General features: G+C 49.8%; 1 protein-coding gene across 5 annotated transcripts in view; it reads left to right on the forward strand.

Annotated features, from left to right (window-relative positions):
- Positions 1-17,272, forward strand: part of STIM1 (stromal interaction molecule 1) — a gene marked incomplete at its 5' end in the record, with an annotated part of 111,068 nt that overhangs the window by 60,725 nt on the left and 33,071 nt on the right. For all 5 annotated transcript variants that reach the window (XM_082013991.1, XM_082013992.1, XM_082013994.1 and 2 more), the window contains 2 exons: positions 822-933; positions 2,104-2,219. In XM_082013991.1, coding sequence (XP_081870117.1) covers positions 822-933; positions 2,104-2,219 — 228 coding nt within the window. The remainder of the gene's footprint in view (positions 1-821; positions 934-2,103; positions 2,220-17,272) is intronic.

Here is a 17,272-nt window from a genome sequence, read left to right on the forward strand (position 1 = left end):
TCTGGAGGAGAGGCTGAAGCTTTCAGTGTGCTGCCAGATACGTTACCTGAATTTGGGCGTGTGGTGAGGATGAACGTACTTTGTTGGGAGTTTGGGAGACAGCAACATCGCTGGGATGGTAGAAAATGAAGTGGTTTCACTTATCATCTGCCAGCACTTTGGGTGTTGTCTCTGCGAGGACCTCGGCCTCGGGCCCTGCCGGTGACATGGCAAAAGGCTGCCAGTGAGCCATCACCTGCGCCAGCACTGTCTGAGGCTGTTCCTTTATCTGGCGGCCCCGTTGCGTGTTTTTCTCTCCCGAGCTGGAAGCACAGTGTAAAATCAACCACCATGAAATGTTTCTTTCTAGATGACCTTTGAAGGTCCCTTCCAACCCAAACAATTCTATGATTGTATGGCTTGTTGTCAGAAGTTGCCGTTGGGAATGCACCAGTCCCTGTGCCCGGGGTGGTGGTGTCTAAGGCTAGACCTGCGGCAGCCCATCATGCCTGCGCTCAATCTGTAGCAGCCCCTCGTGTATGGAACAGACTAGCAAAAATAATCACACAAGCAACCCGGTAGAGGCTGAGGACCTGCAGGGATGCCTGGAGTAACCCAGGGGGGTTATTTGTTGTCTAATAGTCTACAGGATTTAACGTCCCCACCCCAGCTCACTGCATACTTAGTAGGAGTGTGTTTAAACTCTGCAGCTATTTTTCCTTTGGTGAAGGTGGTAGGATGAGGTATGTCTGGTGAAGTTAATGCTGTTGTTGCAGGCTTGATCATTGTTGTTGCTTAGTAAAAATATTAAGCAGCTTGCTTGTTTTCTACCTCTCCTACAGTGTATAACTGGACAGTTGATGAGGTGGTTCAGTGGCTCATTACCTACGTAGAGCTGCCACAGTACGAAGAGACCTTCAGAAAGTTACAGCTGAGTGGACATGCCATGCCCAGGTCAGTGCTCACTGCATTGTCTTGTGTTCCTCTGGGATGCATGCCAGGGAGAAAAACAGATCTGAGGCAGCTCATAACATCACGTGCAACTCCTCGACATGTACAGAGCCAAGTCTCATTCCTGTTCCACTTCGGTTGTGTTTAGAGGCTTTGGCTTTGCTGTAGTCCTCTCTGCAGGGAGTGACTTCTCCGTAAGCGAGTGTGTATCTGCTGTGAAAGGCTGCAGTCCCAATTGTGTGGTCATGAATACTGTCCTTCCTGGTTTGTGTGCTAGATTTCACCTGCCTATGCCTGAAGCCACATATTCAGAGTTAAAACCTTGACCTGGAAAAGAGCAGACCTAGGCTACACCCTGGCTCTGCCACAGCCTTCCTTCGTAACCCCAGCCCAGTCATGGAGCTTCTCTGCCATTGTTCATCATCCTGAGCAAAGGAGCATCTCTGCCTTCCGGGCTGCACCTAAGTAGCGTTTAAGTTCCCAGTTCAAGGGTTACTGGTTATGTATCTCTGTACCACCCAGTACTGGTATGTGCTGGTGTTAATTCACTCCCCTTGATGGTCCAGCAAAGGAGACTTCTAAGCCTTGCATTCCTCAAGGCCAACACTTGAGTTGGCCTAAACTCATAACAGGTTTGAAAAAACTCAGTGCAGCTTTTTGGGTAAAGGTTATTGTTGCTGAAAAGGGGCTTGTGAACTGACTGGGAAGAAGGAATTAACTGGGAATAAAATAAGGTTTTCAGGGCAGTGCATGGTGTGTCCACATTTCTGCCAAGTGAGAAGTATGGTCTTCGGGTCTATGGAATAAGATGTCAAAGGCTAGCAATATAGGCTCGATTAAAAAAAACAAATTAGTGATTGGTAGGACACCAAAAGATCAGTTTTGATAGGAAATCAGTGATTTAGGATTAATGAAATAGTCGTGGCCTTGGTTTTTCCTTCTCTCTCTCAGTAAAGCCAAAGACACTGCTGCTTAACTCATAGAGATACCCTAGATCAGAGATGACAGTATTTGAGGGACAACTTTTGTCCTGATAGCCTAAGCAGGCAGCTTTCAAGGCCCGCTCGTGGCATTTCTCCTCCTGTAGCCTCCATGTTACTAATTTTTGGTCAGTTATTAATCCAGATGGATATCACCACGCCTATGTCTTTTTTTATATTTTTTGTTTTACAGGCTAGCAGTGAACAACGCTACCATGATGGGAAGTGTTCTGAAAATGACGGATCGAAGCCACAGGCAGAAGCTGCAGCTGAAAGCGCTGGACACGGTGCTGTTTGGGCCTCCTCTCTGTAAGTACCAAAATTCAAAGTCCTTTGGCTGTTTGTCAAGAGGATCTGTGTCTGTTCAGTATTGAACAGCAAAGATAGATCTGTGTGAACCAAACTTTGCCCTGTGCACCCTCCCACAGGTAAATCATCCCTGAAACAGGAACAGCTTGCCTCTGGATTTACTGGAGCAGCTCTGTAGCCCGGAGGCATCCTGCCTGCTGGGCTTGCATTGCCATCTCCGATTGCTGCTCGCAGGGGTGGGGACCCACTGTCCCGCTGGGATCTCCCATGTCCGTAGGGCGAAACCTTCCCGTCCTTGCTGCGCGTTGCGGCGCTGACCGCCTGGCGAGGCTCGCAGCTGCCCCGAAGGGGATCTGCTGGAGGGCAGCCACCCTGCCTGCTTGGAGGGAAGGTGCTGCCATGGGCCCCCAAGGCCCCCTCAGTGACTCAGGCTGCAGGTGACCCGCCTCTGGACAAGGAAAACTAGCAGGGTAGGCTGGATGGGAAGACATTTAGGTTGGATGGGAATGAGGGACTGCGTTCCTTTGATGCTGATTATAGGCTCTGTTGGCGCAATCGAAGCCCTCTGATGCTTATCTCGGCGCTGCTTCTTTTGCATTCGTTCCGTCTGGCTCATGTCTACTGTCTCTTTATTAAAGGTACCTTTGTCTCTCTCCCTCTTACTCACGTCTTTCTCATGAGCTTTAGATGTTTTTGTGAGGTGAACAGGAACCTTGCGTGATCAGGGCCTGTTTGTGCTTGGCATCGTGCAGATGAGATGGATTCTTAAGGCAGACTGTGCTGCTTGTGCACGATTTGAGCCCTCTTACGCGGTGCCCCTCTCTCCCTTTTAGTTGTCTTGTGTCCTCTGTGCGGGAGGTTAAAAATGAATGCGAAGGGGTACTTCCTTACCATGGTGCAAATACAGTAGTCCGGGCACAAATTCTGGCTCAGGAACTCCCACAGCTTGGGTTGCTGACAGCTGGAGGTTTACACCATCGAAAATACCACTTTGTGCTTCCTCTGTTCTCTACATGATTTTTTTAAGCATCTGCGACGGTCTGCTGCTGGAGTAGCAGCTAGGATGTACCTTTACTCTGCGGGACGCAGGCGTGCTAACAATCTAATGTGGAAGTTCAGGCTTTTTGTCTTTTTTTTTTTTTTTTTCTGCTTTCTGCGCAGCACTTGGCCAGTGGGAAGTGATAAGGCGCTTCCATTATTTCTTCCTTTTTTTTTTTAAATCCAGCTGTTAGTGCAGTCTTTTCTTGTTTTCAGTCTGCATCCAGATTCCTGAGAAAAGGTGTAGCGAGGCAAATCCTGGGAAAACTGGCTGCACAGAGTAAACCAAGGGAAATTTATGAAGCTTGGCAGAGATCTAAGCTGAGTGAATTAGAAGCCTAGGTTATACAATCAGCCATTTTTTGCTTCCAGTTATTAAAAAGCGTATGTTCATTCAGGCAGGCACGATTTGCTGCTTTATTTATACTTGGCCTGTGTTACAAGTGAAGCGCTTTGGTCGGTCAGTGGCATTGCACAGGGGTGGCAGAGACATCGCAGGTGAGTGCCTGCTATTGCTGCTCATCCGACAAAGGCTCGAGCCCAGTAACTCCTGTGCTTGGAGGGAGAATTTTTCAGGCATTTCTTGGATGCTCTATAAATGGCAAAGTAAATTACGTTTAATGGTTTGAGATTAATGGCCATTCTCTGCGTTTGAGGTATTCCGTTTCGCCGTGCGGCCGTCCTGGCACAGGAGCATGAACCGCCTCTGGTCGCGCAGATGAAAGCGTGCAGCGAACCGTCCTGATCGGGTCGTTTCAGATCAGTAGGGGTTTGTTTACAGATTTTGCCATCTGCGTACGTATCGGCTATGTGAATAGAGGAAATACCCTTTAAATTATGAGCTGAAGTAGAGATTTAACGCTTCTAAGAAGGTAGTATTTGCTATTTTCTGGTTAACTGAATGGATTTGTCTCAAGATCGTACTGCAGTATATGGTGAGAAGTTTATCTAAAACTGATTCCCTAAGGAATGGATTGGGAAACAGCAGTTTTCAACAGCCATTAGCAATCAGCAGTTTCGGGAAGTACTCGGTGACCTTTTAAGCTGCAGAAGTAGCATTCGCGCAGTGATGGATTTAGTGGTTTCAGATACCTTCCTGTTCAGATGGCGAGTGGAGATGGCCTCCCGTCATCTCTGCTGTTGCGAGAATCAAGCTGCTGGCTGTGGAATGTGGCTCACAGGTGCAGGATTTCAAGGGTTTGTCTTCCCTCTTGACAAGGGTTTTTCTTCTCTCTTGAAGATACTTCTATTCACTGCAGGTATAAAAGCATTAAAATAAAATTAGCCTGGATGGGGGCACCATGACTGCTTCCTGCAGACTCAGAACCAGAGACACCCCGTTGTCGGTGAGGCGTACAGCACAGGCACCAAGGTATGGTTCCTCACTGCCACGTGAAGCTGAGTGAAGCTTTTTCCCACCCCGGGGCTGGAGAGCTGCTTCTCTGATGGCTGCTGTGATTTGCTGCAGAGGCTTCAGCGAGCATCAGGTAGTTGAGTGGGGCACCTGGCCAGCTTCCTTGCTGTTCAGGACACTCCTGTAATCCCACAAGGTCTGATTTTCTATGCCAAACTCCAGACATGCCATTTCCTACTTCAGACAGGTCTGCCTGCTTGCAGGGACGCAGCTCTGTAATTAATCCCAGTGCGAAGGGGTATGGTAAAATTATAATCTAAGCAAGAGGAAGCGATTGCTTCTCCTGTGTCTGTGTCCCTCTGGTGTCCTGTTCCTGTGGTTCCAGAATTTATCCAGCACAAAATACCACGACTTCAGGTGAAACAGGAGAGGGCAATTTAAGAAAACAAGCGGTAACATTCAAAACAATAGATATTTGTGGTGAAAAGGAAATTTAAATTTTTGTTCTTTATAACTCTCAAGCGATGGAGACTGAGACATAATGTCTCCTCACAGATGGTTCAAGGCACCGTTTGGGGTTAAAAGAGACAAAACGCTGCGCACCGAGTTATCTGTCCCGGTGACTTCTCCTGGTCACCCCTGCAAAGGCCGTCGAAGTGAGACCTGTATGTTGCCTGTGGGATTTCAGGAGAGGTTTCCGTAGCTCCACTCCTCAGGACAGAATTCTACCAGATGTGGTCTGTTCCACAGCTGGGCACAAGCCACGGCGGTGCCCTGGGCTCTGCTGGGGGGAGCAGAGGGTGAGGGGGGCTTGCCCGGGACCGGGGAGCGCTGCGCCCCTCGGCCTCAGCCCCAGGACCAGCTGGGCTCCCTGACGCCCATCGCTCTGGTTTTGGTGCGTGCCGGTGCCTCCCGTACCGCACCGAGCTGTCTGCGTGGGTCCTGCAGTGCTCCGGGAACGGGCCCTCGGCCGTCCCCCAGCCCTTCTCGCTTGCGGTCATCGCTACTTGCCGTCCTGAGCGTTACCCCTTATTTACTGAATGTCCGGGCATGGGTTAACAGCAGCACAAGGAAAAGGAGACGTTTCCCAGACAGAAGGTGGCACTTTTTGGAGCTTTTTGAGCAAACTGAGCTTTTTTGCCTTTCATTAAGTGTCCCTTGCCTGGTGCCCACTCTCCAGGGTGGAGGAAGGCGTGTTTCCTTCAGTATAGCATCCAATATAGCTGTGTTGTTTCCCTTTATTACATGAAAAGCGTATTTGACAAGTACTTTGAGATCAGCTGAATCACTATTTGTTTAAAGCTGTACAATTTCTTAACCAAATACTAGATTAATTTATCGCTGCGAGATTTACCATCCACTTTAAATATTTACGGTTAACTGGATTGTGTTTAGATTACCTGCACCTAGAGGGAAAAGCAGCTCTGTGCCGGTAATAGACTTCATAGGGTCTCTTAGCGTTGAGTATCTTCTCAGCCGGTGTGCCAGAAGCTCCTGTCAATAAGGTGGGGCTTTAGGTTCGGGTATTCCTTGAGGAGCAATAGCTCTGAACCTGAAAAGCCAGGGAGTGCGTCCTATTGCCAGTGAAAATCAGCACGTTGTAACAGTTGCTTTACATCATTATCTTGTGGGTCCAGTAGCAAACAAAACAGAGTGTTAAGTACCCAAGAAAGGACTGAAGCTCGATATAGACAGCCAGGAAAATTACAGGTGCCATTAGGGAAATTTATTGAGCTGTTTGCTTGGTTTGGGTTTTTTAAGAATGGAGGAATTTTTGTATTTTGATTTGTGCTCTCATGCTCAGAGCAGCTGCCACCAGGCCAGCTTTAGAGGGAACAGTGCCTGTCCCACAACGGTACCCCAAGGTTTTTCTTCCCTGTCTTATGTCTGAAAACATCTGCTACTGAAGTGGCATCACTGATCCATTTAATTCACATAGGGAAATTAAAAAATTAGTAATTCCTATGCGTGTTTTATCTCATACTGCAACTTGAATGTAAATAACCGGTATAGAATTTACTGAGTGTGTATATTTTCTCTTATTTTAGCAATGCTTATGTAAGTTGCTCTAAGATTGCTGATTTTCTAGTAATCCATCCTGGTTCTATTCCCAAAGTAAAACTTTGTAAAACTTTTCATTTAAAAGTTGAGGCTTTGAGTTTGTGTCTTTCATGCTGGGACTCTTTTGCTTAAGAGGTTACTGTTAAATTTTACAGCTGGTTACCTTGCAGCTTTAAAACATAAAGGCAGTGCTGCAAACCCGATGTGACCTCTTGCAGTCAATGCGAGACAACTACTCTGGTAAAATTGTGTCCTCTCTCCTTTCTTTCCTCCAAAAAGAAAAGAAAAAAAAGGTTTAGAAATCATTTTTCCTTGGTGTGCGTTGCTTTTTCCGGCAGCTTTTGCAAGCCTGAGGTACACCCAGGTTTCCCTGTCAATCGCGGTTGCTGGGAGCGAAGGGGTGAAGCAGCACCCGAGCAGCAGAGCAGAAAAGGCCACACGCGAGCAGGGAGAACAGGCTGTGCCAGCCTGTCTGCAGGCGAGGGAGAAATGCAGCGTGATTTAAGTTGCAATAAACTGGACGCAAACAATCTGAGCTCCGGCTGTAAAAGCTCTGCTGCAGAGCCTCGCTGTACAGCTGGCCTCTGTCACAAGGTGCTAGATACAGAGGCTAAATAGCTAAAATAACAGAAAATTCTGGTACGACAGAAGTTAAAAAGCAGCAAGAAAATTGAGAGTAGAAAGATTATCTTACTGTGTTGCCTGGGTGATACAACACCCCAAAGGGTCACCGCTCCGGCAGCCAGTACGCGCTGTAGGAGCACAAGCCTTGGCCAGCGGTCAGAGGGAAAACCGATGCCAGCCGCGATGGGAGAGACCGATCCCGTCCCTCCTTGCGCAGGCAGCGGCGGCGGATGGCCGTTACACGTGAAAAATGCTGTCTTTTTCTGTTTGACGTAGGTCTTTGGACTGCGATTACAGCAGCGGGTCAGGGAGCTGAACGTCCCCCAGTTCTTCTGACCTGCGCTGTGTGGGGAGCCTGGGGCTGGCGAGAATAACTGCTGCAGGGCAGGGCAGCCCACCTTAGCTCTTCCCTGGGTGGCCTGTGCTTGACAAGAGCTATCCCAGAAAAAGGTGTTTCATGCCAGAACACCTCTCCTGTCATTACTTGCAGTCTTTCCCACTGGTCTGCCTTGGAAAAGCACTCATTACCCTGGAGAAGAGTGACTTGTCCTGCAGCAGTTACTCTCGATGGCTTTTGCACACAGAAGCAATAATTCAATCTACTGCCTCATGCTGACAAATCCTGTGTGATTTTCAGCGATTTACAGAGTTCCCATGTCTTCCCTAGGCACTGGGACGTTGGTGCCTGTCTGACTCTCATGGTCATGCAAGGCAGCAGTGTACGCCATGTAGATGAAGCCGAGAGCGATTCCTGCACCAACGGTGTTTGGTGGAGCTGTACCAGTGGTACGCAGCGCTCACAGACCGAGTGTTGGGAAGATCATTTTTGGGTTTGGATATATCAGGCTGGGAGTGTGCAGCACATGGGCCAGGCTCATGCTTGTGACTGTAGGTGCATTGCTCTGCTACGACCTCATTTCCCAGTCTGTGCAGTAGACGCAGTAACTGAGATTTGAATGAATCCTTCCAGTTGTGTTGGCTCTTGGAAGGAAATAAGAGATATTAACTGAGCCGAGGAGACATGCTGCATCCAACTTTAAAAGGCTGTGTCACGGCAGCATTAATGTGCGAAACGGCTGGTACAAAGATAGCGGCCGTCCTTGCACGCTCCTCGGCATGTGAGCGGTCACCTCGCTCTGCGTGTTCCCCTGCCTCTCCCAGACTCTGACAGGACCCCTCCGACGTTTTCAGTAAAATGCAATTTAAGCTGTTTTGAAAATACAGTCAGTCATTTGCCAAATTCCGTGCACTTCTGTTAGCAATTTCAGAAATACGGGGTTGGTTTGTTTTGGGGTGGCTTGGCGTGCGTGGCGAGTGGTGTTGTGCATGGCGCAACACTACGTGTTCTTGAAAGGGACTTCATGAAATGCCTCCCAGGGAACCCCACTTCCTTGCTAGTGAACATGCTTTATGTTGCTCATTTTTGAGTAGGCTAATAGCACTGAGAGCTACGTTTGTGGAAAAGTAATAGGTAGTTTGTGGCAAATATTGGGTGTTTTTTGTGAAGTTTCGTACAAAATGTAATAGCTGTACTTTTTTCTTTTGTCCTTTTTTTCCCTCCTCTTTATCTTCCCAAAGTCCCTTTGGGAAGTGCAGGACTTCATCCTGCTGCCTGTCTGCTCTGCGAGGTTACATGCTCAGCACCATGGGCTGAATCCAAAATATCCCGAGAGCTTTCACAGCATAGGAAAGCATGCAAACAGTGGGTAGAATAAGTTGCAGATTAATTGGATTTTTATTTACCATTCCTTGAGTCACTTACAGTGTGTGACCAAGGTGTACGTTAGAGATGGGAGCCCTGGCGCTGGCTGCAGTTGGCGGGAGGAGGCAAGTTCCTTGCTCAAAGCAGCCAAATTACTCCTGTGGTCTGGGGAGCCCTTGGCTTCTCTTTGGAGAAGACCTGCAGAGAAAAGCCGGCTTGGCTGGATTTAGCCTCTGTTACCCAGACGTTTCTTCCCAGGAGTGAAGAGTTGAATTCTTCTGGTCAACCTGTATCTTAACAAGGGAGAGTTCTAGGAAGCAAAAAGGCTACATTTACATCCAAGCTGAGATTTTCTTATAGTTTCTTTATCCGCTTGTCTCGAGCAAAAGCTGCTGAAGAGGAAGGTTGTTTGCCAAGTGCTTGTGTGGTGGAGCTGAGAATGGTTGGCACTGGAACGGGAATAGGAGATGAATCAGCTGGAGGTGGGGCTGGCAGGTATTTCTCTGTGCAACACCTAAACTTGCCTTAGCTTAGGGCATTGTGCTGGCAGCGTGCTGGGCAAAGCAGGTAGTGGCAATGGTGGAGGAAACTGTAAAGGAGATAAAAGCTGTAATAGCTGTGGGCGGGTGGAAAACAAACCATCTGAACAAGTCAGCCTAGCAGTCTTCTCAAAACACGAAATAAAAGGGATTCAAAATTACATACCTGCAGCAACTTGCCAGAATCCGCTCCTTAGGAAGAGGATGTTGTGATAATCCATCCGGAACGGGAAACGCAGCCAGTATTAATCTTGTTTATTTCTTTAGTGTTGAATTTACAAATGAATGTTTTCAAAGAATGATTGAACTTTTCTGTGGCGCGTTAGATGGTGGATCACGTGACGGCATTCACCAAGATAAGGGGAGATGGTGCTGGGATGCCTGCTGAACGCTGAGAGAAAGGTCCTGTCCCTCTCCCCCTGGGGGTGAAAGCCCCTCCGTTGCAGTCGGGGAACAGCATGGCTGTCCCTCCTCCGTGCAGATCCAGTGCAGGGCTGCTGGGCAGCCCCTCCAGCCCACGGTTTGCTTTACCTTACATCTTTAGGTTTCCACCTCCCAAGTAAACAGACTGTTCCCATGTGCCTTTCCTTGTTGGCCCCAGCTCTGCTGATGTGACACACGTATTTTGGCTGCAATCATAAATCATGGAAGGGTTTGGGTTGGAAGGGACCTTAACGATCATCTTGTTCTAACCCCCCTGCCATGGGCAGGGACATCTTCCACTAGACGAGGTTGCTCAAAGCCCCGTCCAACCTGGCCGTGACCATTTCCAGGGATGGGGCAGCCACAGCTTCCCTGGGCAACCTGTTCCACTGTCTCACCACCCTCACAGTGAAGCATTTCTTCCATATAGCTAATCTAAATTTACCCTCTTCCTGTTTAAAACCATTACACCTCTTCCTATCGCCATCAGTGACCCTGGTGAGCCACCCCCTCCACCTGTCACCCCTTTGGTCATCCCTCACGCAGGGGAGCTCCCTGTACCCCATACTTTCTATCTCTCTGTCCAGTGGTGCCTCCCAGTGCTGGCTTGAGAATCACAGAAGGGTTTGGGTGGGAAGGGACCTTTCAGGGCCATCTAGTCCAACCCCCTGCCATGAGCAGGGACATCCCCAACTCGAGCAGGTTGCTCAGAGCCCCGTCCAGCCTGACCTGGGGTGTTTCCAGGGATGGGGCATCCACCACCTCTCTGGGCAACCTGGGCCAGGGGTTCACCACCCTCAGTGTCAAAAATTTCTTCCTTAGATCTAGTCTGAATCTGCCCTCTCTTAGTTTAAAACCATTACCCCTTGCCCCATTGCAACAGGCCCTGCTACAAAGTCTGTCCCCATCTTTCCTATCAGCCCCTCTCAGCCCTGGCAGCTGCAGGAAGGTCTCCCCGGAGCCTTCTCTGCTCCAGGCTGAGCCCCCCCAGCTCTCCCAGCCTGTCCTCCCAGCAGAGCTGTTCCAGCCCTCGGAGCGTTGCTGGGGCCTCCTCTGGCCCCGCTCCAGCAGGTCCGTGTCTCTCCTGTGCCGAGGGCTCCAGAGCTGGACGCAGCACTGCAGGGGGTTCTCCCAGAGTGGGGCAGAGGGGCAGAATCCCCTCCCTCGCCCCGCTGGCCACGCGGCTTTGGGGGCAGCCCAGGACACGGTTGGCTTCTGGGCTGCGAGCACACATTGCCGGCTCCTGTCCAGCTTTTCACCCACCAGGACCCCCAAGTCCTTCTCCATGGGGCTGCTCTCCATCGCTTCATCCCCAGCGTGTGCTGATACTGGGGGTTGCCCTGACCCAGGTGCAGGACCCTGCCCTTGGCCTTGTTGACCCTCATGAGGTTCACGTGGGCCCATTGCTCGAGCTTGTCCAGGTCCCTCTGGATGGCATCCTGTCCCTCAGGTGTGTCGACCGCACCACTCAGCTTGGGGTCATTGGCAAACTGGCTGAGTTTGATCCCACTGTCTATGTCATTGATGACGATATTAAACTTTCCCAGTTTGGGTCCCAGCTAGGTGGGCAGGTGGGCTGGGTTTCCCTTGTGGTGCTGCGCTCGTGGTGCTGCGGGAGGGAGGACGCTGCCGGTCTCTGCTCCTGCCCCGGCTGCCTTCCTGCGTGCTGCAGAGCTGCCGCGGCGTGCGGAGCTCCTGGCCCGGGCTGCTGTGCGCCTGCCCCAGCTGCAGGACCCGTCTCTGCTGGGAAAACGCTGCTGAGTTGCAGCAGAAGTGTTGTTGGGAAGGGCTGAGACCAAAGCGTTCGCCCGATGCGCTGGAGGAGAGAGGTGCTGCCAGGATTTTAAGCGGAGCAGCTTGACTCCCTGAGAAACAGTCAGGGTCAGGTTTCGAGATGGTGCCAAGGTATTTCATCTGGTTCTGAAAAAAAATGTAGCTCCTGGAGAAGCTTGCTTCCTCCAGTGTCTGTCAGTGTGCAGGAGAGCTTGTCTTGATCAAGGGTGCTATTTCTCTTTTTTCTTATGTTTGTGCATTTAAGAGATTGATGCAGTATTTGTGTTTCAGCAGTGCAAACAGCCATTGCATCCCCTGAAGAGCGTGCAAGATTTCCGCCCCGAGCTGGAATTACCTGTTTGCATTGTTCGTTTACATTAAAACTATTAATACAGCGATCAAGTGCTGGTGGGCTGGGAAGAGCAATAGCTGATAGGCATCACTGCTTATTGACTTAAACTCTGCACGTGACAGACAGCATTGATTATTTTTCAGCAGTAGATTATGTTCCAGAGGTAAATGTCACACTTTTTAAAAAAAGAAATAATTAAAAAAATCTTTATTGTCCCAAGGTAAAAAAATCACACACTTCTTTATGAGGTGTAGCAGTATTGCTAAGCCATCATTTTTAATTAACCGATTTCTGCTGAAACCCTGTTCATCTGTTTCTGACAAATGAGAGGTGATGATGCCTTCGCTTCAAGAATTGCAGGTTAAATTGCGGGGGGGGTTTCCTGGCAGCTGCACGGCTGCTCCTGCACCGCTCCTGGGGAGCAGGAGCAGCTCCCGGCCCTGGCTGCAGCCTGAGCCCCGCCGGCAGTTCCCCGCCGCAGCCTAAGTGCAGCTACAGAAAAGCCAGCCCCACTGAAGACGTGTGTCATGTTTGTGGGTTTTCCCAGTGTTCTTCGGGCACTCCGCTCCAGAAGATCTCAGGTTTCTAGATGCAGAATGCCCTTCAGTATATTTCTGGAAAGCTGGGACACAGGGCTGCTTTACACCTGTGTCTTGTGCTGGCTTCCGTGTACTCCTCATTTCTGGCTCTCAGTCAACCAGAGTGATTCCTACCAGCCGCAGACGGCAGCAGCCCACTTGAGTCACTCCAGAAATCATTTTTCTGCTGGTGAGGGTGGCCCCGTTAGATTATCGCACTTTCAGACTGATTTCACCCACAGCGGAGTGAGAGCTACAGAGAAGGCAAACACGGGCTGTGACCAGGAAGAGTCACGGGATGGAGTCTGGTGCCGTAACCAGGGTCAGACTCCGGTGCTTCGGCACAGTGAAGATCACTGCGGGCAGTGGGTGTCACTGGCCATGAGCTCCCTGTGGTGTATCCTTTAGGATGCAGTCAGAGGAGTCGGAGCACATGCATCCGTCATCTGCTGCTGGTGGGGAACCGAACTTTAAAAGCCTCATCTTTTCCCAGTTATGGCATGTCAACTGTTCTTTGCTTAAAAATAAATAAATCCGAAAACCAAGATCCGATAGAGAGAATCACAGGTTTATTGCCCCTACTATTGTAACACAACTGTTCTTCTGTCTGTACGTTTTGAGTCTAGCTTAGTGCGGTCTTCTGCTTTGCCCTGACATGTTTTGCAGGCTTGTGTCTTCTCCAGTTCGTGTCTGCCCCTGTGGCATAAGGCCATATATTCCTTAGACTGAGGCTGCACATGCCTTTACGTGATGCTTCATCTAAAGACTTTGACAGGGGATGATTCATTTTGGACAGATCTTTATGTTTGTGTGTGTGTATTTGTGTTTCTTCTTGATAGTGCCAGAATATCCTGTCTGTGGCTTGCCACCAAGCTCTTAAGGAATCCCCATATCAGTTACCTGAGAGCTTCAGTAGGTGACAAAGAAAATGTTGATCTAACCTATCGTCTGTGCTCGATGGAGATACTCATACAGTCCCGCTATCATTCTCCCTTTGCTAGGAAATCCTATGTATATCATTTATTGGAGATGCATGAGAATGTAAAAACATATGTCCAGCCCACCTTCTCTCAAATACTGAATTTTATCAAATCCAGCCATCTTTTTTTCCTAATTAAGACACGTCAGCATCCTCCTTTACCACTTTTTCGTCTTCGCTTCATCACATTTTCCATACCGGCATTAACCTTTAGTTTCTGCATCTTATGTCTTGGCTGAAATAGAGCTTCATGGGGAGCGATCTGGGGATGAGATAAAGCAAATGTCTTGTGTCCCTGTACTTGATTTCACTAGGGCATCAAGAGATTTGAGGGTGCAATAAATACTGTTCCTGCCTCAGCTGTGAAGGTCTTCATCCCTCCACGTGATGGAAGTAATTTTTTTTTTTTTTAACTTTTTATTAGAGGTTTTGACTCAACAGCCCGAGAAATGTCTTTAGACCTCCTCTTACAAGGTGGAGTCTCTGTTCCTCTTGTAAATGTACCTGGTTCTTGAGTTCCCTGGGGAAAAGAGATCGGATTCTTACGCTGTTCTGTGCACCCTTCATGTTTCACATCTTGGGATTTCTCACAAAATTGGGAGAACACGAGTGCTGAGTGGAGCAGGGCATGTATCCGAGTTAGAAACGAACATACTGATTTATTGTTGGTGAACAGAGTGGTCATATCTTAATCCTTTCCATTTGAAGGAACCACTGTGCCTTTATGTAGTTCTTTCTCTCTTACTGCCTGTTGGGGATTTTACTGTAGTCCAGTACACACAGTTAGAGACTTCAAACGTCATCTTTCAAAATCTTCGCTGTCACTGTGATGTGATAAACGCAAATCTCAAACCGAGGCGGCCAGCTGAGCAGTTCTCTCTTGTGTCGTGCAAAGCTGATGCTTAGACCTAAGCACTACAAAAAGCATGTATCTTGATGTATTGGAAAAGCCTTCAAACGCTTGCAGAAATGAAAAGTAAGGGAAGCGAAAGCCCTAAATTTGCTGTGTGTCATTTTGAGGGAAGGAATTGGCGGGGGGAGAATCATGTTTGTTAATTGTATTTTAAGGTAGCAAAGATTAATTTAAGACCCCAGGGGGCTCTTTTGTCTACGTTATAATACTGTGAAGGAAGTACGTATTTAAATTAATGTCAAAATTTTGTTGGTAGAGATCCATTTCACCATTTTGTTGGTGTAAGCAACAAGTTTTTAAGGTCTCTCAAACTTCAAATAAGGTGGAAGGGCTTTTTGCAGAAACTCCTTGCAGCGAGAGGACCACAGTCACCTTGTTGCTTCTCGGTTCACGAGAACGCAGTCAGCACGTCCTCATAACTGGAAACAAAGAGCTTTTGCGTAAGACGAAGGAGCCAGTTTCTCAGGGACGTGACGGCAATCGTCTGGCAAGCGCAGCGTAGCAGTGCCTTGCATAAATGTTCACAGGTCCCTGACAGTCCCGAAACGAACGGTGTTGGGAAACTTGCCGCCCAGGTGGGATTTTCCGGTGAATCCGTTGGTGGAGGCTCATCTGCAGTGCACAGGAAGGAAGGGTCCCAAGCAGAGGTGGCAATCGAGCTCTTCCCATCTGGGAGCTTACTCGGCTGTGCCGTGGCCCCTCCGGACCCAGGCTGGTTCTGTCCCGCGGTCCCAGCGGTGGGAGCTGGCGTCTGCGCAGCCGGCACGGGCTCTGCCTTGCCACCTTCAAACCCAAAACACGTGCACGTGAGTCACGGAGCACCTGAGAGAGCTGGGAACAGAGCCCGGCCAGGCCGGCTGCGGCCTCCAGTGTCAGCAATAGCTTCTCCTGCAGGAAAGCTGCTTCCAGCCCTGCGCCAAAGCTGCTGCGTGCCCGCGGGTGGGCGGGGAGAGGTCCGGTCCCTGCGCGGGGTGGTCCTGCACCGCGCCGCTTGCTCTCTGCTTCGGTTCGCGCCCCTACAAAACGCATCCAGTACTTGTTTGCCTGTGGTGGGTTATGGCATAAATTCCGATATGAAAGAAGGCTATTCGCAGTAAACTGCTTTCGCTGTCTTTAAAACGTCTGGTCCTTGGCTTTTCCGCATCCACTCGTTTTGGAACATGACGGGCTACAATTCCCATCCCTGTCAAACTCTCCTCACCTCTGTGACTTCCCGGTGCCAGCACCCCCCTCCGCGCCGCGCTCGTCGTGAGCCTGACGCAGGGATGAGGAGGTCATTTCGGGGAGTCCTGCTCGTGCTTGCCGGGCCGCTGCGGCCCCTTTGCCCCTCGGGCAGGCAGGCATTGCTGCGAGGGTCCGGCAGCAAGGACTCGCCTCGCTGAAGTGTTTTTCTCGTGAAAGTGGGCGCTGCTTTGGGCGCAGCTCCTCTCGTGCATGCTGCGTTGGGGTGTCCTCCAGACCAGGTGCAGGGCGGAGGAAGGGGTGTTGCGTCGGTTTGGGGAAAATGGCGTTTCTGACTCCTTTTAGAGTGACTGTGGGATTGCGTTACAGCGTGTCGTTTGCGGTTCCTCTGAGCCAGAGCCCCTTGGTGGCTGTAGCCTGCCGGCAGCGCTCTGGCTGCTCTCGCCTCTGAATCCAGAGAGGACCTGGCTGTCCCCAGCGCGCTGAAGCTGCTCTGTGCTCTCAGGGTCGGCAGCCAGGGGAGGGGGCAGGTTGCGTACATACCGCTTCAGGAGAAACAAAGAAGTTTTCTGGTGGTGTCTGTAGTGGCTCTTTCGCTTCCCCTGTAGCTGCCAACCTAAATTGTCCCATTGGTCTTGTCCATCCGAGTACTGTCGCGCGGAGCCGGTTGAGTGGGATGGCTGGGGGCTGCTGGAGATGGCATAGCACTTGCTCTTGGATAAGCCCCCCTTTGCATGCCCACGCTTCTCTTTATACATTTTGAAGAAGCCTAATTTAAAAGCCTCTGGGACTTCGGTGCGTTTTAGAGGAGCCTGTGCTGGGAAGCGGCGTTGGGTCACTGGTGGTGTGAATGTTGTATGGAGCGGCGGAGTACGTCCCGTGCTGCTGGGAATTGTGTGTTTCCCTCTGATGGCTGTGGACCTTGAGAGGAAATCGGTGTGCCTAGGATAAGACCTGTAGTACTAGTAGCAAAGAGAAGTCAGTACTGCGTGAAGTGCAAGTGCAAGGCTGTGCTTGGGGGGTTTGCAATGCGAGGGCTCATAGGAATGGTTTGGGTGGGAAGGGACCTGTCAAGGCCATCTAGTCCCACCCCCTGCCATGAGCAGGGACCTCCCCAACTCGAGCAGGTTGCTCAGAGCCCCGTCCAGCCTGACCTGGGATGTTTCCAGGGATGGGGCATCGACCACCTGTCTGGGCAACCTGGGACAGGGTTTCACCACCCTCATTGTGAAACGTTTCTGCCTTAGATCTTGTCTAAATCTGCCCGCTTTTAGTTTAAAACGAGTAGATACTAAATGTTTAGTCGCAGCTAGCTTGACCAAGCTGCACTTTCTTATTTTTAGCTTTCTCAGTACTTACTTGCTTGAGGATTTGCTAATTAGTAAGCACTAAAAAAGTGCTGCTTGAATCATGTTTTTGGTTTTTGTTTAGCACTTAAACCCACACTTACTTTTGTTCTCACATGCATCCACACTTTTTTTTAAGTAACTGTGTTTTGCTAACTGTTGAAAAAGGGGGTTTCCACACTGAGTTGT

Source organism: Phaethon aethereus, assembly GCF_964289735.1.
Source record: "Phaethon aethereus genome assembly, chromosome: 1".
NCBI classification, from domain to species: domain Eukaryota; kingdom Metazoa; phylum Chordata; class Aves; order Phaethontiformes; family Phaethontidae; genus Phaethon; species Phaethon aethereus.